This window comes from Pollachius pollachius (genome assembly GCF_949987615.1).
Source record: "Pollachius pollachius genome assembly, chromosome: 4".
NCBI lineage: Eukaryota > Metazoa > Chordata > Actinopteri > Gadiformes > Gadidae > Pollachius > Pollachius pollachius.
Genome location: NC_136937.1, coordinates 27,378,982 through 27,402,257, shown reverse-complemented (window position 1 = coordinate 27,402,257; position 23,276 = coordinate 27,378,982). Strand labels below are relative to the sequence as shown.

General features: G+C 48.7%; 1 protein-coding gene across 1 annotated transcript in view; it reads right to left on the bottom strand.

The window, feature by feature from the left end:
- Nucleotides 1-2,102: 2,102 nt before the first annotated feature.
- Nucleotides 2,103-23,276, bottom strand: part of LOC307075256 (cilia- and flagella-associated protein 47-like) — a gene marked incomplete at both ends in the record, with an annotated part of 41,830 nt that continues 20,656 nt past the window's right edge. Inside the window, 40 exons of the mRNA XM_079735797.1 lie at nucleotides 2,103-2,318; nucleotides 3,228-3,405; nucleotides 4,413-4,581; nucleotides 4,931-5,124; nucleotides 5,422-5,575; nucleotides 5,775-5,858; nucleotides 6,108-6,249; nucleotides 6,700-6,798; nucleotides 6,913-7,024; nucleotides 7,674-7,781; nucleotides 8,130-8,293; nucleotides 8,469-8,566; nucleotides 9,129-9,182; nucleotides 9,323-9,434; nucleotides 9,658-9,831; nucleotides 10,326-10,469; nucleotides 10,711-10,776; nucleotides 11,185-11,312; nucleotides 11,931-12,066; nucleotides 12,580-12,800; nucleotides 13,371-13,476; nucleotides 13,749-13,885; nucleotides 14,116-14,147; nucleotides 14,391-14,477; nucleotides 14,648-14,736; nucleotides 14,876-15,026; nucleotides 15,307-15,419; nucleotides 15,567-15,701; nucleotides 16,433-16,549; nucleotides 16,895-16,992; nucleotides 17,399-17,600; nucleotides 18,157-18,246; nucleotides 18,731-18,812; nucleotides 19,553-19,690; nucleotides 19,950-20,021; nucleotides 20,761-20,992; nucleotides 21,217-21,372; nucleotides 21,856-21,956; nucleotides 22,213-22,307; nucleotides 23,043-23,157. Of these exons, the coding sequence (XP_079591923.1) occupies nucleotides 2,103-2,318; nucleotides 3,228-3,405; nucleotides 4,413-4,581; nucleotides 4,931-5,124; nucleotides 5,422-5,575; nucleotides 5,775-5,858; nucleotides 6,108-6,249; nucleotides 6,700-6,798; nucleotides 6,913-7,024; nucleotides 7,674-7,781; nucleotides 8,130-8,293; nucleotides 8,469-8,566; nucleotides 9,129-9,182; nucleotides 9,323-9,434; nucleotides 9,658-9,831; nucleotides 10,326-10,469; nucleotides 10,711-10,776; nucleotides 11,185-11,312; nucleotides 11,931-12,066; nucleotides 12,580-12,800; nucleotides 13,371-13,476; nucleotides 13,749-13,885; nucleotides 14,116-14,147; nucleotides 14,391-14,477; nucleotides 14,648-14,736; nucleotides 14,876-15,026; nucleotides 15,307-15,419; nucleotides 15,567-15,701; nucleotides 16,433-16,549; nucleotides 16,895-16,992; nucleotides 17,399-17,600; nucleotides 18,157-18,246; nucleotides 18,731-18,812; nucleotides 19,553-19,690; nucleotides 19,950-20,021; nucleotides 20,761-20,992; nucleotides 21,217-21,372; nucleotides 21,856-21,956; nucleotides 22,213-22,307; nucleotides 23,043-23,157 (5,101 nt within the window). The remainder of the gene's footprint in view (nucleotides 2,319-3,227; nucleotides 3,406-4,412; nucleotides 4,582-4,930; nucleotides 5,125-5,421; nucleotides 5,576-5,774; nucleotides 5,859-6,107; nucleotides 6,250-6,699; nucleotides 6,799-6,912; nucleotides 7,025-7,673; nucleotides 7,782-8,129; nucleotides 8,294-8,468; nucleotides 8,567-9,128; nucleotides 9,183-9,322; nucleotides 9,435-9,657; nucleotides 9,832-10,325; nucleotides 10,470-10,710; nucleotides 10,777-11,184; nucleotides 11,313-11,930; nucleotides 12,067-12,579; nucleotides 12,801-13,370; nucleotides 13,477-13,748; nucleotides 13,886-14,115; nucleotides 14,148-14,390; nucleotides 14,478-14,647; nucleotides 14,737-14,875; nucleotides 15,027-15,306; nucleotides 15,420-15,566; nucleotides 15,702-16,432; nucleotides 16,550-16,894; nucleotides 16,993-17,398; nucleotides 17,601-18,156; nucleotides 18,247-18,730; nucleotides 18,813-19,552; nucleotides 19,691-19,949; nucleotides 20,022-20,760; nucleotides 20,993-21,216; nucleotides 21,373-21,855; nucleotides 21,957-22,212; nucleotides 22,308-23,042; nucleotides 23,158-23,276) is intronic.

Below are 23,276 nucleotides of genomic sequence, written 5' to 3'. Positions count from 1 at the left end.
ACATGTAACATTTCTGCATAAACACATCTAAAAGTGATCAACCTATGTTATAGATTTTGTTGAGTTGTGTACTTACATTATCCAAATGTTTTTTCCAACAATGCTCAAACACTAAGAAATCAGTGGTATCACGGTACTGGTCTGTTTCAACTGTGTCTTAATGTAGACCAAACGATGGCTCTGAAGAGAGGAGTGCTGCTGCCTGACACCGCCTCCTCGACAGGTTAACACCCTCAGACCCCCCTCCCCCCTCCATCTGCTACCACCAAAACTATCATCTAACACTGTTATGTGTAGGAAACGTTGTAAAGTGAGAACAATGTTCAACATGCTCTTAAAGTTATTTTTTGTATGATTGTTTTAAAGGCTGTCGATAATGTTACCCCACGTAACATAATCAACAGCATTTTGGGAAAGTCGATTAATCTAATGGTGAGTTAGCAAGTTAACGTTATGTTACTAATTTATCAGAATGAAATGACATAACGTGATTACCACATTATTACTTGTCTGTGATCATTATTTCTCTTATCAGACAGAAAACGACCCCCAGGATTCGATGCAACTTCACAACGTCCAAACGTATTGTTTGGATTAAACGTATTATTCCTACATATCATACCGTCAACAGATTTCATACACTATAAGCAATAATCTGGCTTCTCAGAACTGCACATTTATTTAGTATATAGCCACAGGGCTTTGTATGGATTTACTTGTCTTTCCATCCTTTCCTAGCAATGCAAACCAACACCTTCTGATTTGGTTGAGGTTTTAAATTTTGGTTTTGCCTGAATTTTGGTTTTACCTGAGACAACCTATAAACCTGACATTTATTTTCAGTTAGAGGTCAGACAGAGCATTTCCCGTATCTGGTTGAGAGTGTAATCCTGCAGCTTTGCAGAAAAACAATTAACACAGCATTGTAGTGAATACCCATACCCTTTCGTATGTTGAGTCACTGGTTGAACATTTCTACCAGTCTGTTAGAGAATGGATTGCACAGAGCTGACTTCATGTCTTTTACACCATTAGATTGAAAGAATGATTCAGATTCTTTAGAAACTAGTGCCGTTATCTGAAAAAAAAGCACACGGGAGATCCCATATGTAGGAAACAGACCCAATGACTACTATCGCTGAAGATGTGGTACTACTCGTTAGTTAGTATGAGTAAGATAATTTCTGACCAGCAGAAACTGATGTTTATCATTTTCAACAGTATATAAATACAATCCCATGGCTGCTCTGGCCATTTCCATGGGGGAACTGGCTCTTTCTCTGACACATTCCTGTACTTTGGGCATATTTGACAGCTATTCTCAAAGTCTTTAACGTCCTTATCAAGGCTTGTCCACTCTTTCAACAGTTAAGGTCTAAGTATCGTGGTATGATTATCCTTAAACCAATTACACACAATCTGCTTCAACTGTGAGTTCCACATGTGTTTCAGTGTGTTTTGAACTTATCTGAAACAACTTTGATCATACATAAATACATACATTATTCACTCAATGTAGTGTGTGTGTGTGTGTGTGTGTGTGTGTGTGTGTGTGTGTGTGTGTGTGTGTGTGTGTGTGTGTGTGTGTGTGAGTGTGAGAGAGAGATCTGGCTTGCTGGGTCTTCACCACACTTCTTCTAATGCAGTGAGTGAAGTACCGAGTGTATGTGATGCTTGGGCATTTTGTGGCTGTATAGGTGTTGTTCTGAGGAGACAATGTTACGTTTGTAACTTCCAAAGCGTTTTTCATGAAAGACTCTGAAAAAAAAAAGCCTAGGTTACAGTATATATACGTTGATCTATGATTTTACACAACTCAAGAGCCCTGTCAATATGGAGAAAATCCCATGCTGCATTTTGATTGACAAGCCCTATAGATTGAATGGAGGGGTTTGGGTCGAGTGTTGGTTAATGCACAGCAGATGAACCTCAACCCTGAGCGTGGATACTGTGTGAAGGGTTCCACTGCTCAGGGGTTCTGGCTCCAATGCATTGTGGGAATCGGCCCACATCTGCTCAAACGCCTGAACAACAGTAACGACTTGGTTAAAAAAAGTTGTGTAATGAATGAGTATGAGACAGTTGTTTTGCTGGTGTTTGTTTTATCTCTGAAACGTCACTTTAGAAGGGGAGGAGTTTGCCAGCGCCGGCAGCCGAAGGTTCCGGGCCACGTAGTTCTGCGTGCGTTTATTGGCCGGGCTGATGGCTTCCTGGGCTGTAGGGTTCCTATTGGCTGATACGGGGGAGCGGGGCGGGGAGAGCTGGCCGGGGTCAGGTAGAGTCCCTTGGATCTCATAGGTCCAGCGCTTGTCCGCACCCTACATGGACACAAACATGGTAGCAAACATGGCGGCCAGGGCAGTTAGTGCCACAACCTGGTTTTTAAAGGCAGACATTTACAGAATACGATCCCTGACGTTCCTGTTGAGTTGAGCGGCAAGGCTACTTCTGCTTGAGGCTGAGAACAATGGAAGTACGCCGTACTTCACAAACAACCTAAAGCCAAAATGCTGCACAAGCAAGTTTAAAAAGTGTCAGTAAACTGTTGAGATTATATTCTGTTTCATTAAGTGTATAGTAGTGCCTGTGTGTATCAGTGTGTGTCTGTTACTGTGTGTGTGTGTATCTGTGTGTGTGTGTGTGTCTGTATCTGTGTGTGTGTCTGTCTGTATCTGTGTGTCTGTGACTGTGTGTGTGTGTGTGTGTGTGTGTGTGTGTGTGTGTGTGTGTGTGTGTGTGTGTGTGTGTGTGTGTGTGTGTGTGTGTGTGTGTGTGTCTGCCCTGGGGGGGGTACCTGGACCAGCAGCAGATCACAGGGAGTCTTGATGGCCGTGGTGGGGGTGAAGGCCCCGGGGAGGAGGGGTCCCTCGGAGCCACGGGGGGGCAGCCCGCCGCAAGAGGGGGTCACGGTGAACTCTGACCCACTGTCCGGCAGGAAGGACATTTCAAATTAAAAGCGCACAAGTTAAAGAGCCTCGGGGAGAGGAATTGAGAGATTGAATTGGTGTGTGTGTGTGTGTGTGTGCCTGGATTGTTATAAGTTGATGTTGCTATGGAAACCCCGTCCTGCCCTCTCATTATATTATTTTCAGATTCTGAGAAATCAAAATCTCGAAATCAAATAGACGTGGAGGTACACACACACACACACACACACACACACACACACACACACACACACACACACACACACACACACACACACACACACACACACACACACACACACACACACACACACACCGGATGGGGTTGTGCAGATGGGGGCCCGCGCTGGAGCTGATGCCTGGGCCGGCTGCGGTGACGGCGATATCGTCATCAGCCCCCATCTCCGTGGCGACCAGTGTGAGGGGAAAGGTCCAGTGTACGCCGGACAAACACCGCACTGCGAAGAACACGGAGCACCTACACACACACACACACACACACAACGTTAAATGGTACAACACATTGCACTCCTTTTGCCTTGTCTCAGGGTGTTCAGCAGCTTGATTATTGGTCACACACACACACACACACACACACACACACACACACACACACACACACACACACAACATGAGTCTAACAGAATCCGAAAATGTATTTCTGCGAGATCTCCCCTGGTTTTCATGACCCTCAAAGGAGCGTGTGCCAGTGAGTGAGTGAGTGAGTGACTGTGAATGTGCATGTGTACTGGGTTACCTGTGGGGCCTCCGGGAGTTATTAGCGACTATTCTACCAGGGTGTCTGCGTGACAACGTGTGTGTGTGTGCGTGGGGATTTCCTGGCGACGATTAGCGATGTAAAACCAGATGTAAAGCTAGCAGATGCAAATCCTGCATCACCTCAATGACATGTAATGACTTTGAACTACATTAACCAGTACCCATCCTAAGGACCAGCTGTTGTGTATGCAAACAATGCAGTGCTGCTTCCCATCTCAAAGTAATAAACAGCTTAATCACATAAAGGTGACATATTATACCACCAGGTGTGAGGGTGATAAGCCATTACAAGACGTTTTGGAAATCCGTCTCTATTGACATGATAGGTCGGCGTGTCCACCTAGATGTATGACAGATAGATCAGTCTACCAGCCTACCCAGTGGGCTGTAGCAAACATTGCTCATCTATCTGTCATACATCTAGGTGGACACGCCCACTTGTGATGTCAGAACGGTTAATGTAATGGCTAATCACACCCACACCTGGTATTATAATATGTCACCTTTAAACGGCTACGTTCAAGACGGCGTCTGCCTTGCCCGACGCGGTGTGTATGAACAGAGTAGAGAAAGAGAGAGAGATCATCGATCGTCGCAGTAAAGAAGTAAGAATAATTGGTTAGTTGATTGGATGACTAAACAATATGCAATATAGTGTGTGTGTGTGTGTGTGTGTGCGCGCGCGTGCGTGTGAACAGGGGGTACCTGTGGGGTTCCCTGGGTGTGTAGACCAGGTTAGCGGTGAGCACTACAGCGCCAGACTCGGGGTCTCTGCAGGCGGCCGCGACGGAGACCGCCAAGCACTCGTCCACCAGGGGGCGCTGATCCTCATTATCACAACGCACCCCACACTGGAAGTCGTCCACACACACCGCTGGGACGGGACAGAAGAAGGGGGTAAAACAGTGCATTCGGCAGTGCAAGATCATGCGTAAAAGGTGCATGAAAGTATTTCCGACCACTAGGGGGCAGAAAGTGCTCTACAAGTACAAGCTTGGTACAAGCAAGTCCTGAAAGACCCGTTTTCCAGATTCAACAAGAAACATGTCCAGCCTAGTCCAGGTAGGACTCGAACGAAGGGTTTGTTATTTTGCGATTTCGGCTCCTCCCCTACCTATCCCTCCGAGCCAATAAGCTTCGACCCTGCAGGAATTGGCGGTTGCAGACCGCAAGCACACCGAACAACCCGCCCGCCCTCCAAAGGACCCTCGGTCCACGCGCACCTCCTCCTTCCTGTCCAGCCGCATCTCGGCCACCGGTGAGTCGGACCTCCAGCGGCTCCTCCAGACGGCCCCCCGCCTGGCACCGGACCACTCGCAGCGGCGCCGACTCCGACGGTGGCGGTGGCCCAGGGAGGCCACGGAGGGCGTACGCCCAGCGGATGCCGGCCGCGTTCCCCTCTTTGGTTTCTGCCGGCCTGGCAGCAACATTTAACAAATAGAATCAAATGCGTCTTAGGAAGATATCCTTTGTGGTTTATCTTTGAGGTATTTTTTTTGTAACAACCTCAACGGCCTTTGGCTTTGACGCCAAAGACTTTTCAAGCATCAAATAAATTAATTAATCTTTGGATGGTTTGGGTTTGGCGGAAAGGCAGCAAAAACAAATCCAATGAACCTAACAAACCCAGGCACCCACATTAAACATCAACCATCATTCATTTGTATTTAGGGCGTTAGCGGACGCATCAGAAACGTCATCAGCATCCCCCCACCTGGTGCTGTCGGGCTGGTGGGATGCTGCGCGGGGCTCCAGGCTCTGGAGGAGAGGCTGCAGGGTGATGTAGAGCCAGGCCAGCTGCGGTTTCATGGTCTCGGGGGCGAACACCACCGGGACGTCCAAACAGGCCCCGGCCCCAACTCGCAAGCCTAGCATAGGGACCACATGTAAACCAGCCTAAGCATTCATAAAAATAAGTAACTGCAGAAATAAGCATTATGATACCACCTTAGCATAGGGGTGAGGGATACCCTATTAAATAAAGCATCTGTTTAATTAATTTGTCGCCACCTAGTGGAGAAGAGAACAAGTCCAGGACAAGGGTAGTGAAGTGGAGCAAGAGCTCACCTTGGGTACGTCTGAGAGGGACCCAGAACACCTGCTTGTCTTTTTTAACTGGTTGGCCACTGGTGGTCCCACCCGGGTCCTCATCTGGGAAGAGGTGACAATGTGGGGATTTAATAGGGTCCAAGCGATAAGGTCAAACTTCAGGGAGCGCACTCTCTGCGTTGATGTCACATCACTAACACCAACAAGTGACCAGGATTGGCATACCATCATTAATGATTTTATATTTTCAATGCAGTCGTCGAATGTCTTAGCTGTATGTACCCGACGGTGTTGATGCATTTATGTCACCATACGACGAGGCAGTACATGAGCGCATGAGTGTGTAGAGACCTGTGAGTGATATGCTGAGCAGGGCCGGGTGCTCCGTGGGATTGGAGAAGGGGATGTTGACCGAGGCATGGGAACCAATCACGGAGGAGATGCTCACCGGCTGGAAGCCACACCCACTCAACAAGAAACACCAGGCTTTTATCTGAGGCGGGGTGAGAGAGAGCAGTCAGTGTAAAAGACACTTTTATGCAAAAAGTTTGGACAAACTCTACTATGTTATTCAAATGAGTGTGCGTGCGTGCGTGCGTGCGTGCGTGCGTGCGTGCGTGCGTGCGTGCGTGCGTGCGTGCGTGCGTGCGTGCGTGCGTGCGTGCGTGCGTGCGTGCGTGCGTGCGTGCGTGCGTGCGTGCGTGCGTGCGTGCGTGCGTGCGTGCGTGCGTGCGTGCGTGCGTGCGTGCGTGCGTGCGTGCGTGCGTGCGTGCGTGCGTGCGTGCGTGCGTGCGTGCGTGCGTGCGTGCGTGCGTGCGTGCGTGCGTGCGTGCGTGCGTGCGTGCGTGCGTGCGTGCGTGCGTGCGTGCGTGCGTGCGTGCGTGCGTGCGTGCGTGCGTGCGTGCGTGCGTGCGTGCGTGCGTGCGTGCGTGCGTGCGTGCACCTGGGAGCAGCTGAAGGTGATCCGGGCTCTGTGGTCTCCCAGGAAGGAGGGTCTGAAACGGACACCCAGCATGCTGCTCGACTGTGGTGCAACCAAGATCTGCGACACACACACACACAGACACACACACACACACACACACACACACACACACACCAACCATGAATGATGGGAATAGTGTGTGTTTGTGTGTGTGTGCCCATGTACACCTACGGTGTGTCTCCCATCCGTCTCCAGCTTGTAGTTCTTGGGGTTGCTGTTAGCGACCTTCAGCTCCAGAGACTCTGCTGTGGGGTTCTCCAGGACGATGGTCTGTCTGACCCACCTAACACACACACACAGACACACACACACACAAACACACACACACGCACAACGTCATCACCCGCACCACCTTGTAGTCTATGCAATGTGGTCTGTTCTGGGCAGTGGGCAGCCAATCAGGAATCGATTCATCAGAGATCCCTTTTTCCCTTTTAACATAAACTTGCCCAAAATGTTCAAAGTATTTTCCAAAACTTGGGACAGGGATATTTTTTGGGTCAAAAGCAAGCACCGGAAAATACAATTGAGTGTTAAAGAATGGACGACTGGCTAGGCTAAAGGTAGCATTAGCAGGCTAGCTCTCCCTGGTAAGGCACCAGCTCTCTAATCGCTTGGCGGGGGTCAAAATGTGATTGCAAGTATGGAACATTGTATCATAGCATACAAATGTCTCAATGAAAGTACTTCAGGGTAACATTGCACACACATCGGAAAGATAGAACATGGAAAGAATAGTAAATCAATGTTAGATGTTTTATAACAATGTCAATGTGTTTAAGCATGTGTTGTTACTTTAATGTGTTTAAATCAGGGCTAGTGTCGTCGCTCGTCCCATTCCTGTTTTCACACGCACTGATGAGCGGTTATCATGCTAACAGTGTGTGTGTGTGCGTTTGCGTATGCGTGTGCGTGTGTGTGTGTCTACTTACCTCCCAACCTCACAGTGGACGGGGGGAAGTGTGGAAGGAGGGGGACTCACAGCGACCAGCTCCAGCTGGTACCACAACTCGCCCAGAGACTCTGACTGAAACACCACACTGACACACGCACACACACACACACACAGTAACATTTCAGGACCCTGAATCTCGTCATGTATTCAATATCCTATATTGTGTGAGTGTGTGAGTTTGTGAGTGTGTGTATATGTGTGAGTACGTGTGTGTATTTTTGGGTGTGTGCATTCAATGCGTGTGTTTGACTGAACGTGGGTACGTGTGTGTGTGTGTGTGTGTGTGTGTTTCTGTGTGTGCATGTGGGTGTGTTTATGCATGCGTGTGTTAACTGAACGTGGGTACGCAGGCGTGTGTGTGTGTGTGTGTTTCTGTGGGTGTGTGTATGCGTGTGTGTTGGACTGAACGCGTGCGTGCGTGCGTGCGTGTTACCTGCCGGTGGTGCGCCCCTCTCGGACCGGCGTGAAGGTCACCCTGTAGCTGAGGGCACCCCTCGGGGGGGCTCTCAGCTCCCCACTCAGCCCCTCCCCCTCCAGGTCCACGTCCACCTTCCCCCCAGCGGGGTGACGGACCGCCAGCTCCACCATCGAGGACCCCTGGGGCCACACGGGCACTTTATTAAACACGTGCACTGCACTCAAACACCTGTTGGATTGACGCTGGTGACCCATGAACTGCCAGTGACAGCAGTTACGCAACGTTGGATTTCGCGACACGCGTGTGTGTGTGTGTATCTGTGTGCGTGCGTGCGTGCGTGCGTGCGTGTCTCACCAGAACAGAGCTCTGTATATTCAGGATGTCCAGGGGCGGAGGGGGCTTGCTGGATATCTCTACGGAGAAATACACCTCGTAGGGTCTGAAGACGTCCCCTGCACACGACACACACACACACGTACGCAAACACGCACGCACACACAGATACACACACACACACACACACACACGCACGCATGCAAGCACACACACACAGAATAATAAATGTGGGTCTTAGGCTCTGGTTCAAAGGGAGCAGGGAACTATTAATAATTAGAGATAAGAGGTTTATTGATAAGATCAGAGGAATATTGATTTCATGCTTTCGGTCACTTGTCTTGCTTATTGTCAGATGCTTTTGATAAAACAAACATCCTACCAACCAATCGCTCAATTTAACTGAAATGAAAAGCATAAAATAAACCTTGTAAACAATTTTTCCCCCTAGATATTATTATCCACTTATCAACAATACACTCTTAATCAAATGGCTTTATCTTCCCTAGTGTGGGGAAGAGAGATGAGCATTCCAACTGTACTCATACTCAATAGAGATGCATCAAGGTTTTGAGCATGGCAACGTTGTCAGTTTAAGTGATCAGTTCACTGCTCCCCTACTTCCTGTCAGCAGGGGGCGGGTGTGGTCAGACGGGGGCGGGAACAAAGAGCAGGCCTTACCGGGGTTGTTCGCTGGCTCCTCCCCTTTCTCCGTTGCGACAAACGACACACTCCCTGCGAGAGGGGATGGGTCAGGGATGGGTTGTGTTTACACTGACAGCAGACGCAACGCAAAATGACGGCAGCACAGACAGACAGACAGACAGACAGACAGACAGACAGACAGACAGACAGACAGACAGACAGAGAGCCACCTGTGGTCCGTCCTCGTTTCCACGGTGACATGGCCAGAGTGTAGGCGGCGGTCTGACCTGGCATAATCTCCAAGGAGGTACCGCCGCTCGCAATGGCCAGGTCGGTGACCACCTTCACACACACACACGAAGCAAACACAAACACACACATTTTTTACATAAAACAACAAAAATGCAACAAAAACAACAAAAATGCTTTCATGGTTTGTGTGTGTGTGTGTGTGTGTGTGTGTGTGTGTGTGTGTGTGTGTGTGTGTGTGTGTGTGTGTGTGTGTGTGTGTGTGTGTGTGTGTATGTGTGTGTGTGTGTGTGTGTGTGTGTGTGTGTGTGTGTACCTGCAGGGTGATCTTGTGCCGCCTGAAGTTTGGGACTCGTAAATCTGTGCGGGTGACCTGCCCCACTTGACAGTGTAGTACAACGTGCTCCACCGGCAGGGGGAGCTGTCCCACTCCTCGGAGGGTGAACGTGTGTTCCGTGCCGTCACAATCGTTCAACAGCGACAGCTTGCCCTGTAGGGTGATACATACGTTTAGAAAATGTTATGTATTTGAGAAATATAATCCGCATTAACAAACAAGCCCTCACTTTGCTTCACTATGGTTAAACTACAAGATTATGAACGTCAATTCTGGTTATTATTTCATGCAAGGCATTGGTGGTTCAGTGGTAGAATTCTCGCCTGCCACGCGGGAGGCCCGGGTTCGATTCCCGGCTAATGCATGCACCCTTTTTCTTTTCTTTCTTTTCTTTCTTTACAGCGCTATAATATTTGTAACGTTATCAAATAATATACGTTAATTAACATTTTTCTTTTTTTTTATAATTATTATAATAATAATAATCATTTAAATACTTACTAAAAACATAAGTGACACCAAAAACATCAGTTTCTTTACTCAGTGGTCGTGGAGAAATAAATATAATATGATGACAAGATGAGCGATTCAATAGCAGAGGAGGTGGGACCTGCTATGTGTGATATGAAAAAAGTGGGTAGGGCTACCGTGACCACGCATTGCACAGCAGGTCTAAAGGTCAGGGGGTAGGAGGCCTTCTCCTCGGCTGGTACGTCAAGCCGCTCTGGGCCACAGAATCCGGAACCACTGAGTACAGCCCGCAACCTCCAGGCATGTTTGGTCTCGTTGTGCTGACACACACACACACACACACACACACAGGCACGCACGCACATGCACATACACACACACGGATAGGGAGACAGAGACAGTCACATTGTGTGATATTGATGATATATGTTTAAATACTGAAAAACTTTTGCCAACAGTTCCCCTTCTCAACTCTCTAAATTAGGGATAGTTTTAGCACATTCTCCATACATTCTGGTGTGACAGACCAACAGACATACATATATATATATAGCTCCTCACCAATGGGATGTCTTGAGTGATTGACTGGTGAGCTGGCAAACTGAAGTCCAGGTGGGCGTGTCCTCCCTGCAGGCATGAATCAGTAATTAACTATTGGTATAACAACATATAGAACACGCCATTCTTAGGAACTTTAATAACCCTAATCAGGAGTCAAAGACCATAACATCAAATTAAAGAACACAGCAAAAATAATCACACTTAGGTCGTAGCTAGCTGTTAGCAAACCACATATTAGACATGAAAACACTCACAGAAAGCCCAAAAACAGAACTACAGATACACATAGTAAATACTAGATTTATTAGAACTACAAATACATGTTAGAAAAACTCTTTTGCCTGTGATAAAAGCCAACCGGAACAGAGACGGACGTGAATGAAACGTAATCAATTTCCTCGATTAGGGTGACACCATGGAACGTCATAGGCTGAGCCGAGATGACATCACTTCCTGGGCGGTTTGCTTTCCTACCTGTGCGGTGACCTGCATGTCCAGCTCATAGACTCTGGTGTCGAGCCATGACCTCAGCACCAGCCGGCAGCTGTAGCGGCCCGCTGCGTCAGCCTGGAAGCCGAGCGGCACACTTACACACTCCCATTCTAACAGGGAGACGCAGAGACACAGACAGAGACAGTACACAGGGCTTGTACATCAGAATGCATCATGGGAAATCTGTTGGTGACAGCCATATAGTGATGGCCATAATGAGGGGACTCGAGAGTTATAGTACTGTCAAAAAGTACTGTTTTGCCACGACCCGCATGAGAAAAACAAACAACAATATCCCCCCATAATTACAGAAAAATTCACGATTAACGACTAAACAATAACCATAAAAACACGGACTACCAACACAATAACTAGCATAACAATCCTATGCTTCCAAATTGCGACGTACAAACCCTATACTTTTTTTCTGTGACAGGGTAACTTTTCCATTACAAGCCATTAACTGAAATCAGTCTCTTCTGAGATCACAAGTGAGCGTGTCCACCTAGATGTACGACAGATAGATGAGGAACGTTTGCTACAGTCCACTGGGAAGGCTGGTAGACTGATCTATACAGCCCCCATCTAGGTGAGCACGCCCACTTGTGATGTCAGAAGGGGCCGATTTTCAAAACAGCTTGTTACGGCTAATCACACTCACACCTTGTGGTATAATATGTCACCATTAAACCAAATATAACTGAAATGTTCGAGAAACGGCTGGGTACCTGGTTCACGTTCTGCGACGGCGTGCTCTCCCAGAGGTACGGTAACGGTGTGAGGGAGGTGGAAGTGGTCGGGCAAGGACACCTCCACGCTGTACTCCAAACCCTCGCTGTGCGCTGCGTCCCTGATCCGATCAGCCTGGGGGGGGGGGGGGGGGGGGAGAACCGAGAGGCGACACACACAAACACAATGTCTATCCATACCAACAAGCACCTGTTGACCTCCGGTTTGGGGTCTTACGGCTTTGGTTATGGTCCCCACCATCCCCGTTGTTGTGTGTGTATTTTATCCATCCGTTAAGACCAGTGGTTCTCAACTAGTCCGGCCTCGGGACCCACATTTTCCCATGGTCATTAATTCGCACCCCACTTTCATACAATTCAAACCAAGCACCTTTTCTGGTCAAAAATGGGCAGGTAAACCACACATACACACTATCATCACGATAATAATAAAAAAATAAATAATAAAATAGAAGTAAAAAGAAAAAGGAGTTCAAATTGACCATTTTTGACCACACTCTCCATTACACATTCAGAACAGGTTCACGACCCACTTTTGGGTCACGTCCCACCAGTTGAGAAACCCCGGTTTAGACAGTGGCCCCACAAATGGCCTTTACAAAGTGTGTGTGCGCGCACACACACACACCTGCTGCTCGGTGGCTTTCCTCAGCGCGGCTGCCGTCCTCAGGCTGCTGCCCTCCAGGGTGTGTGTGAGCCGGCGTCTCCCCTGTTCGTGGGGGCTCATGCCGTGCTGGGCCCAGAGGCCCAGGGCCGTCTCGCGGGCCTCGTTGACCCGCGGCACGAGCAGCGTCACCTCACACGCCTCCCCGGCCGCGCACCGCAGACCCAGCGCCGGCCCTCCTCGGTCTGGACGGAGGCGGAGGGACGGGAGTACGACGGGACGTTAAAGGGGACATATCACACCGCCAGGTGTGAGTGTGGTTAGCCGCTACAAGCCGTTTGGAAAACCGGCCTCTTCTGACATCACAAGTGGGGGCGTGTCCACCTTGATGTATGACGGATAGATGTGCAACGTTTGCTAAGGTCCACCGGGTAGGCTGGTAGACTGATCTATCCAGCACACATCTAGGTGGACAACATGTGGCACCAAGCGGAGCTGCGCTCCAATTTTGTTGTATGTTTCTGCTGCAATGACAATTAAAGTTCAATTCAACACGCCCACTTGTGATGTCAGAAGAGGCAGATTTTCAAAACGGCTTGTAACGGCTAGTCACACTCAGACACGGTGGTATATGTCACCTTTAAGACAAGGGCTAACATGAAGGGGGTAAGGTGTGCTGATCCGCTTGGGGGACGGCTATGGGCGTTACATTCAAACACTTCATGCGGGTTCTGGAGGGAATCATAGGGTGGGTGTTTTAAACCCCAAAACACCCACTCAGGGTGTTTTGGGGTTTAATCAAAATGTGATACTACCAGCGGTGTCAGGGGGCGGGGCTAGGTGAGCAGTGGGCGTGGCCGTGAGAGGACACGATAGAGGAAGCTCTGCCACAGCCTTCACACTGTAGACCATATCTCCCACCTAAAAGAACACACACACACGCACAAAGTTTAGGTCGATGTTAGCGAGGATAGGTTAGCCTCATCTGTACTAGGTTAGCATTAGCCGAACTAGGTTAGAATTATCAGGGCTAAGCTAGCATTATGCAGGTTTGGTTAGCTTTATCTGTACTAGGTTAGCGTCATCCGGGCTAGGTTAGCATTATCCAGGCTTAGTTAGCATTATCCGGGCTAGGTTAGCTTTGATCTAGGTTTAGTTAGCATTATCGGGGCTAGGGTTAGGGTGGTACTGACGCGTGGGCAGAGCAGCAGCAGGGAGCAGTGCTTGGGGCCGGGACTCAGAGGCAGGAAGCTGACCTCCAGCATGTCCCCCTGGCCCGGCTTCAAGCAGACGCTCTTCACGGCGCTGAAAAACTCCCCCGCCTCAGCGCCTGGACGGGGACACACATACACATACGGTTCAATACCTCTTGGGCTGCATTCTTACTGCTAACCATCAAAGTAAAATGATTGTATAATTGTGAACTAGACGGATGAGTCAAAACTGTGTGTGTGTGTGTGTGTGTGTGTGTGTGTGTGTGTGTGTGTGTGTGTGTGTGTGTGTGTGTGTGTGTGTGTGTGTGTGATTTATCACATTCACTCCCATTTCCTCCCTCCCTACCTCTGCTTTCAGAGTCGGACTCTGGCGATTCACTTGAAGAGGAAGAGAGAAAGCGAGACAAGAGAAAGGGATTGGAGTGGGGTGGGGGGGCGAGAGAGAGAGATCAAATAACTTTGTCAATCTGCGTTGTTGGGTGCATATAATAGTGTGTGTCAAGTCTATTAAAGTAATGATTGCGCACAAAAGCTTAACTTAATTTATAATTTCCATAATGTCACAAATGGGCAACACAAATAAGGGTCTTTGTGTGTTACGATAGTCTGTGTGTGTGTTACCTGCAGTCTACAGAGGCCTGCTGGAAGAGGCTGATGGTGTCCTCGTCAAGCTCCCCTGGTGGAGACCTGACCTCCATCAGCAGCACTCTGAAAACCAACACAGAGACTGCTGTTGCACACACTCACGTGTGTGTGTGTGTGTGTGTGTGTGTGTGTGTGTGTGTGTGTGTGTGTGTGTGTGTGTGTGTGTGTGTGTGTGTGTGTGTGTGTGTGTGTGTGTGTGTGTGTGTGTGTGTGTGTGTGTGTCTCCCCCCTACCTGAAGCAGGCGTCTGTGGGGAAGGGGTTGGTGATTGGCAGCTGAATGCGTTTCAGCTGGTAGCAGGGAGACGTGCATCTGACCATCTTCTACAGAGAGAGAGACAGGGCCGTACAGACGTAGAGGTGGAGATACAGAGACAGTGGAGATACAGACAGACAGACAGACAGACAGGCAGGCAGGCAGACAGACAGACAGACAGACCGAGATGGTCGTGGTCGTACTCACATTGGGCTTCAGGTGGGTGAGCTTGGTCTTCAGGGCGAAGGCCAGAGTGCCGCCGCGTGGACCAATAGCAGAGCAGGAGGTGAGCAGCAGGAGCGCCTCCATTGGCCGCAGGGAGCTGCCGGAGAAGTGGACGCCGACTTCAGCGCTGGCTCTGCACGGGACCAAGCCCCCAGCGCCGCGGACCACCAGAGAGACAGCAGACCAGTGGGAATATTATGAGCAAACGCCATTCACACAGCACTCACACTTTAACATTATCACCAGGGGTCAACATGTACGTCATATGCTTGTTTGTTTTACTGATCGTATGTCATGGTGATGTCTGATGCGACACAACAGATTAGAAATTATATCTTATCTCAAAATAAAATATAAACGCAGAATGTAAATCGACTGGGACTGAGGTCAAAGATTAGTGTGTGTGTGTCTACCCAGGAGGAATGGTGACAGTAGAGTCGCTGGGGAGAGAGAAGAAGTGGGCGTCCGAGCCCAGCAGAGAGCACTGGTACTGCAGGGGCTTGGAAGAAGGGCTCTTGAGACGCACCTGCACACAAACGCGCACACACACACACACACACACACACACACTATGTGTCACATTACATACTACATAGTCATGTGTGTGTATGTGATTGTGCGTGCGTGCGTGCGTGCGTGCGCGTGTGTGTTTGTGCACGTGTGTGTGTCTGACCTGCTTGGTAACAGTGCTGTGGAGTTCTCCTGAGAATGTGATGGTTCGGAGTGGGCGGAGCCGAGGCAGATGTTCGTACAGGTGGACACACAGCATCAACATCTGGACGGGGTTAGGGTCCGACAGGTCTGTAGGCTGGCGTCACACACACACCACACAGAAATTACCTTAAAGTACTGTGTATAGATCTATGTGAAATGGATTCACCCTTATGTTGGGCGAGAGACCTCTAGGTCCTGTATGTCTACGTTGGGCGAGAGACCTCTATTACCTGTATTTCTACTTTGGGCAAGAGACCTCTATTACCTGTATTTCTACGTTGGGCGAGAGACCACCAGTACCTGTATGTCTACGTTGGGCAAGAGACCACCAGTACCTGTATGTCTACGCTGGGCGAGAGACCACCAGTACCTGTATGTCTACGTTGGGCCAGAGACCTCTATTACCTTTGTGTCTACATTGGGCGAGAGACCTCTATTACCTTTATGTCTACGTTGGGCGAGAGACCACCAGTACCTGTATGTCTACGTTGGGCGAGAGACCTCTAGGTCCTGTATGTCTACATTGGGCGAGAGACCTCTATTACCTGTATGTCTACGTTGGGCGAGAGACCTCTAATACCTGTATGTCTACGCTGGGCGAGAGACCACCAGTACCTGTATGTCTACGTTGGGCGAGAGACCTCTATTACCTGTATGTCTACGCTGGGCGAGAGACCACCAGTACCTGTATGTCTACGTTGGGCGAGAGACCTCTATTACCTGTATGTCTACGCTGGGCGAGAGACCACCAGTACCTGTATGTCTACGTTGGGCGAGAGACCTCTATTACCTGTATGTCTACGCTGGGCGAGAGACCACCAGTACCTGTATGTCTATGTTGAGCGAGAGCGTGCACAGGGCCTGCACCAGGATGATGTTGTTGTGGAGGATCTGCTCCAGACTGCTGCTCGTTGTGTACATCCTGTGGAAGTGGCTGCTGACCTGTGATCACACATGCACACACACACACACACACACACACACACACACAAACACATATATAATGTTTATTATAACCCACACGCACATATTATTATAACACAAAACACACACGTTAATGATAACACACACCGGGCTATTTTAACGCACACCCACACACACATACACAGACACACACAGTTGATTGTTACACACACACACACACACACACAGGTTATAATTACACACACACACACGTTAATGATAACACACACCGGGCTATTTTAACGCACACCCACACACACAGGTTACTATAACACACAGACACACACACAAACACACACAGGTTTTATAAGACACACAACTGACCATGTGGGGACAGTAGGCGGCCAGCAGTGCTGCCAGCACCAGCCCATCGGCCAAGTTGAGGTCAAAGTTCACGATCCAGCGGGCTGCTGGGAGCTCACCTGAGAGAGTATCAGAGCAGAAACACGTTTAGTATCCCATGCCTGGAAACATTCTGGATGGGTAATAGTGATGGTGGAGAATGTATTGACATTAGGATTCGGTTCAACTTAGGGAAGCCAACAATGTTGACATCAAATTTTACGATGAATAAAAAAGGCATTGAAATTCACCTGTGCATGAATGTGAATTCTTTTTCAAATCTCTCGGCTGTCTGTTGGTCTTTTTCTCTCTGTGTCTGTGTCTCTGTGTGTGTGTGTGTGTGTGTGTGTGTGTGTGTGTGTGTGTGTGTGTGTGTGTGTGTGTGTGTGTGTGTGTGTGTGTGTGTGTGTGTGTGTGTGTGTGTGTGTGTGTGTGTGTGTGTGTGTGTGTGTGTGTGTGTGTGTGTGTGTGTGTGTGTGTGTGAACCTGTGCTCCACACGCTGCTCCTCATGGCCTGGTAGTGTGTGTTGAGCCAGGCCAGAAGGTGGAGCTCCCAGGAGGAGTAGACATTGCTGCCCAGAGCCTGGTGACCTATGACCTCCCGGTGACCCTTGACCTCTCGTTGACCCATGACCTCCTGGGCCTGGAACGCATCGATATCGCCCGACACCCGACGCAGCACCAGCACCTGAAAACACACGTGATATAAGCTTAACGGGACATTGACAGACTGTAGAGACAGATAGAGAGACAAATAGAGAGAGCCAGAGAGAGAGAGAGAGAGAGAGACACATAGAGAGACACAGAGAGATAGAGAGAGAGAAACAGAGAGAGACAGAGAGAGACAAATAGAGAGAGACAGAGAGATAGAGAGAGAGAAACAGAGAGAGACAGAGAGAGACAAATAGAGAGAGACAGAGAGAGAGACAAATAGAGAGAGCCAGAGAGAGAGAGAGACACATAGAGAGAAAGAGAGAGAGAGCCAGAGAGAGAGAGAGAGAGAGAGAGAGAGACAAATAGAGAGAGCCAGAGAGAGAGAGAGAGAGAGAGAGAGAGAGAGAGAGAGAGAGAGAGAGAGAGAGAGAGAGAGAGAGAGAGAGAGAGAGAGAGAGAGAGAGAGAGAGAGACAAATAGAGAGAGCCAGAGAGAGAGAGAGCCAGAGAGAGCCAGAGAGAGCCAGAGAGAGCCAGAGAGAGACAGACAGACAGACAGACAGACAGACAGACAGACAGACAGACATTCACCTTGTATATCTGCAACAGGACATCCAACCAGGAACGCTTGCTCAAGGACTCATAGTCAACCCTGCTGTAGTCTATTTCACTCTCTTCAACCTGAGGAACACACACACACACACACACACACACACACAAACATCACGCTACAGTTTCAAACAGATGACGTATAGTGGTACTGATAGATAAAAGATCATAAATTAGTGCGATCTTGTGTGAAAGAAACTATTCCTTTTATAATGATACATAAACTTAATATTTGAATTTATGTGAAACATCAAGCCGCAAATGTTATCTTATTTTTACTTGATATATGACTCAAACGATGAATTGATTTAGATTTAGATAGATGAATTAGATTTTATCAATTTTATTTTCATCGGCTAAACAATTAATTGACCAGCCCCATTGTGTTTGTGTGTGTTTGTGTGTGTGTGTGTGTGTGTGTGTGTGTGTGTGTGTGTGTGTGTGTGTGTGTGTGTGTGTGTGTGTGTGTGTGTGTGTGTGTGTGTGTGTGTGTGTGTGTGTGTGTGTGTGTGTGTGTGTGTGTGTTGTGAGTGCGTGCGTGCGTCTGTGTATACACCTGCAGAGAGCACCAGTGGTTGAACTCGTGTGTGTCCAACAGGTACTCAGGTCGGATGTGAGCCAACAGCGCCCCTCTCTCCCTGGGAAGGGTAGAGGAACACACCGTCATTTCAGAGATAGTTACATGCAGAGAGACGTACAGGCTGAGAGCCACCTAACCATTCAATCTACACCAGAGTGGCAAAGCTATGATGTTAATTGGTGATAGCCAAGAGCATAATAGTATGGCAAGACATTTTAGATTTTACTGGTGTTTGCTTCACTCTGCGAAAACAAATTCTGTTTTGTGAAAACAGAATTTGTTAATTAATATAGATATATATTAGTAAAAATGTTAATATAAATTCATTTCAATTCTGAATTTCAATCAGAATATATTTTTAAATTCTGTAGTATTCTGACTAGTAAGAATTGAAATCTGAATTGAAAAGTTGAGACCATTAAAAGCTAAAGAGCTGAGACCATTGCCATCTATAGTAGTACTTAGTTGATTACAACAAATGTGTCTTCTAGATTGATTCTGCAACACATCTCTCCACATTTTTCCTTCTCTCAATCTCCCCCCTCTCTCTTAAGACCTCCTTGCGTCTCTCCTAACCTCTCTTCCCCTCTGCCTCAACCTCTCTCTATCCCTCTCTATCACTCTCTATCAACCTCTCTCAGCCTCCCCAGCGCTCACTCTCCACTTGTCCACCATTCCTATCACCTCTCTCTACCAACCTCTCTCCCCCTCCCCACCTTTCACCCTCCACTTGTCCACCATTCCCATCACCTCTCTCTACCCCTCCACCCGTGTGTCTGTCAGGAGCGTTCATTCTACCGGAGGAAGGCCAGCATGGCCCTGTGCTGTTCCAGCAGCTGATTGGTGCGTGAGCCCACGTCCCTGGACAGTGATTGGTCAAGGGGTATGCCGGGGGGCTGGGTGGAGCTCAGATGGCGGAGCATGTCCACAACAGACCTGCAGTGGCAACGTAGATGTTGTATAATAATAAGTATTATAAGTATTATAATTACAGGATGTCAAACACATAAGTACATTACATGAAATGACATTCAAGTCAAGTAAAATGAAATAAAAATAATAAAATCAAATAAAAAGGATATTAAATAGAAGGAAGGTGTAAAGGGAGATAATAATTGTATTATAATGAGATTATAATGGAATGATAATAGTTTAATACTGGGATGATAATGGTATTATATCAGATTGTAGGAACCTGGAGTCTTTACTCTGGATGACAGGGTAACACCGTCCACGGGAATCCCTCGCCTCCATCATGGCCGACACCCTGAGCGAGAGACAGAGCGATGGAGACAAAGACAGAGAGAGACACAGACAGGGTGAGAGAGAGAATATCAACTAAATGGAAGCTATTCCTGGGGGAAGAAAGGGTTAAGCAAGCATTCACCACCACAGATTTAAGGTTGTGTTTTGGGGACAGATATTGTGTCTCCAAGCCAATCTTTAACGGTGGGTCACTGAGAGTCTAGTGGATTTGGACATAAGACAAGTGAGAGTACCTTCGAGGAGTGTCTGTGTACCTGTGTGTGTGTGTGTGTGTGTGTGTGTGTGTGTGTGTGTGTGTGTGTGTGTACCTCCTCAGTGTGTGTGTGTGTGTGTGTGTGTGTGTGTGTGTGTGTGTGTGTGTGTGTGTGTGTGTGTGTGTGTGTGTGTGTGTGTCTGTGTGCGTAGTGCGTGTGTGTGTGTATGCCTGTGTGTGTTTGTGTGCGTGCGTGCATGCGTGCCTGTGTGCGTAGTGTGTGTGTGTGTGTGTGTGTAGTGCGTGTGTGTGTACCTCCTCAGTGTGTGTGTGTGTGTGTGTGCCTAGTGCGTGTGTGTGTACCTCCTCAGTGTGTGTGTGTGTGTGTGCCTGTGTGCGTAGTGCGTGTAAGTGTACCTCCTCAGTGTGTGTGTGTGTGTGTGTGTGTGTGTGTGTGTGTGTGTGTGTGTGTGTGTGTGTGTGTGTGTGTGTGTGTGTGTGTGTGTGTGTGTGTGTGTGTGTGTGCGCGCGCACAGTGCCTGTGTACCTCCTCAGTGTGTGCGGTATGGTAACGGGGTGCGGCCCGTCGGGCCAGCCGAACAGAGTGAACCACCGCTGGGCAGCCAGCAGGACCCCCTGGGAGCAGAGCCCCTCCTCAGAGCCGGGCCCCGGGAATTCAGGGAACGCGCCTGTGATCGGGGGGTCCCGACCCCAAGACCCTTCCTCCTGCACCCTGCTGCCGCTGCTTCCCCCCTCAGCCTGACTCTCTGGGCGGGAGTCTGGCGGGGCACACACACACACACGGTAACATTCATGCAGGACCACACACACACACACACACACACACAAACACACACACACACACACACACACGCATGGTAACATTCATGCAGGAACACACACACGCACACACACACACAAACACACATGCATGGTAACATTCATGCAGGAACACACACACACACACACACAGACACACACACACACACAAACTCACCCTCACCTGAGACGGAGGTTCTGTTGGGGGTGCCATATGGAGCGAAGGAGGAGGAAGAGGCGGAAGTGAGGCAGGAGGCGGGACTCGGTGATTGACAGCGCTGAAGGACCGCCTCCACGGGCCCCTGGCTGTCGTCCCTTGAGCGTGCATCAGACGGGTCACCTGGGAGACAGGTCAGAGCCAATCTTGTGTGTGTGTAGAGTGAAGAGTGAAGAGTGGAAGAGTGTGTGTGTGTGTGTGTGTGCACGCGCGTGTGTGTGTTTGTGTACATCGAAATGTCTTAGTGCATGTGTACGAGTATAGATGTATGCATGTATGTGTGTGTGTGTGGATGTATAAATGTATAGATATATAGATGTAAAGATAGATATATGTACTCATAGATGTTTATATGTATAGATGTATGTTTGTATGCATGCTGCATATGTACGTAAAGATGTATGTAAAGTCTGGATGTAAAGATGTATAGATGTATGTCAGTCTGGATATATAGATGTATAGATGGATGGATGGACGGACGGATGGATGGATGGATGGATGGATGTATAGATGTATGTCTGTGTGTTTGTATGCATGCATGTATAAATGTATGTAAAGTCTGGATGGACGGTTTACAGATGTACAGATACGTATGCATGGTGTTACCGGCCCTGAGCACTATGTGCTGGTCGGAGCGGTGCAGAGCCATGTAGGGCCAGACAGTCAGCAGGCAGCCGTCAGCAGCAGCACACACATCCACCTCAAACCTGCAGGGAAGACGGCCCACAACCAGCTCAGGCCTCACTGCTCCCCGATGTTGGCATCACCAACTCAACTCACTCCTATCACAGCCATTGCCTCATCCCTGGTTATATTAGACTGCTTTGGCGGTGTACACATTTATTCCCCATGCAAATAAAGCTGCTTCCAGAATTTCCAGAGTGCGAGACGGAGAATTGACTCAAATAAGAGTTGAAGGATGAACGGCGACTAGACCCAACAGCAGGCGGGCGGTCTCCGTACCGGTGGCCGAGGTGGTCGGAGAAGACCAGCGTGGAGCGCACCGACAGGGTCCCGGAGGAGCGGAAGGAGACGCAGCACGTCAGAGGGGTGGAGCGCTGCCATGTGCACGCAGAAACACACAGACACACACACACGCACACAGAAACACACACACACACAGAAACACACACACACACACACGCACGCACAGACACGCACGCACACACACACACATAGACACAGACACACACACGCACAGACACACAAACACACACACACACACGCACTCACACACGCACACACACAGTCAGCCAAGCAGCAGATAGCAGGGGATACAAGTCCAGGCCAAAGTTCTCCAAGTGTTCAAAATTATAAACTATAAACTTTCCGATAAATGGTTAAATTGTAGTGAGTGTAACATAATTCACCTACAGTATTTTGTTATGTGTTGTTCTTTACACTGTGTTAGGCATGTCGTTTACTGTCTCTGTGTTTCAGGGATCGCTGTCCCTTTAAGGATTACGAGCTTCTCATGACGCGGAGCCCGATGCAGCATATGTTCACTTGCAGCACGTTTTGATTCCTGTTTTCTAAAACTAAATAAACGAGTCACACAACTGTGTGCTCAACGTGCAAAATTGTATCCTTCATTTAAGGCAATTTCCACAAAATAATAATAATAATAATAAAACCCTCTATAGTTTCCTGTAGTAATTCAAAGAAAGAGTCTCATCACTAAGTCTTTTCAAAATAAAGTGTCTTTCAATATGGCTGTTTTAAGTCTATATCTAGCCTTCTGCGGTTGTGAAGCTTCTTCTCCTCCTGCTGGGGCTCCAGGGAGTGGGGCTCACCTGGCCTTGGGCGGGCCCAGGCAAGGTGCTCCCTTGGGGGAAGACCACAGACAGACAGGATCTGGAGCCCTCCTTCCCATCTACCTCAAACACTTCAGCAGTCACACTGCACCCACTGGGGAGGGACAGAGACAGGCAGACAGACAGACAGGCAGACAGGCAGGCAGACAGACGGAGACAGACAGACAGAAATTGATACAAGTTATGAATACACCTTGAATGACAGACACATAT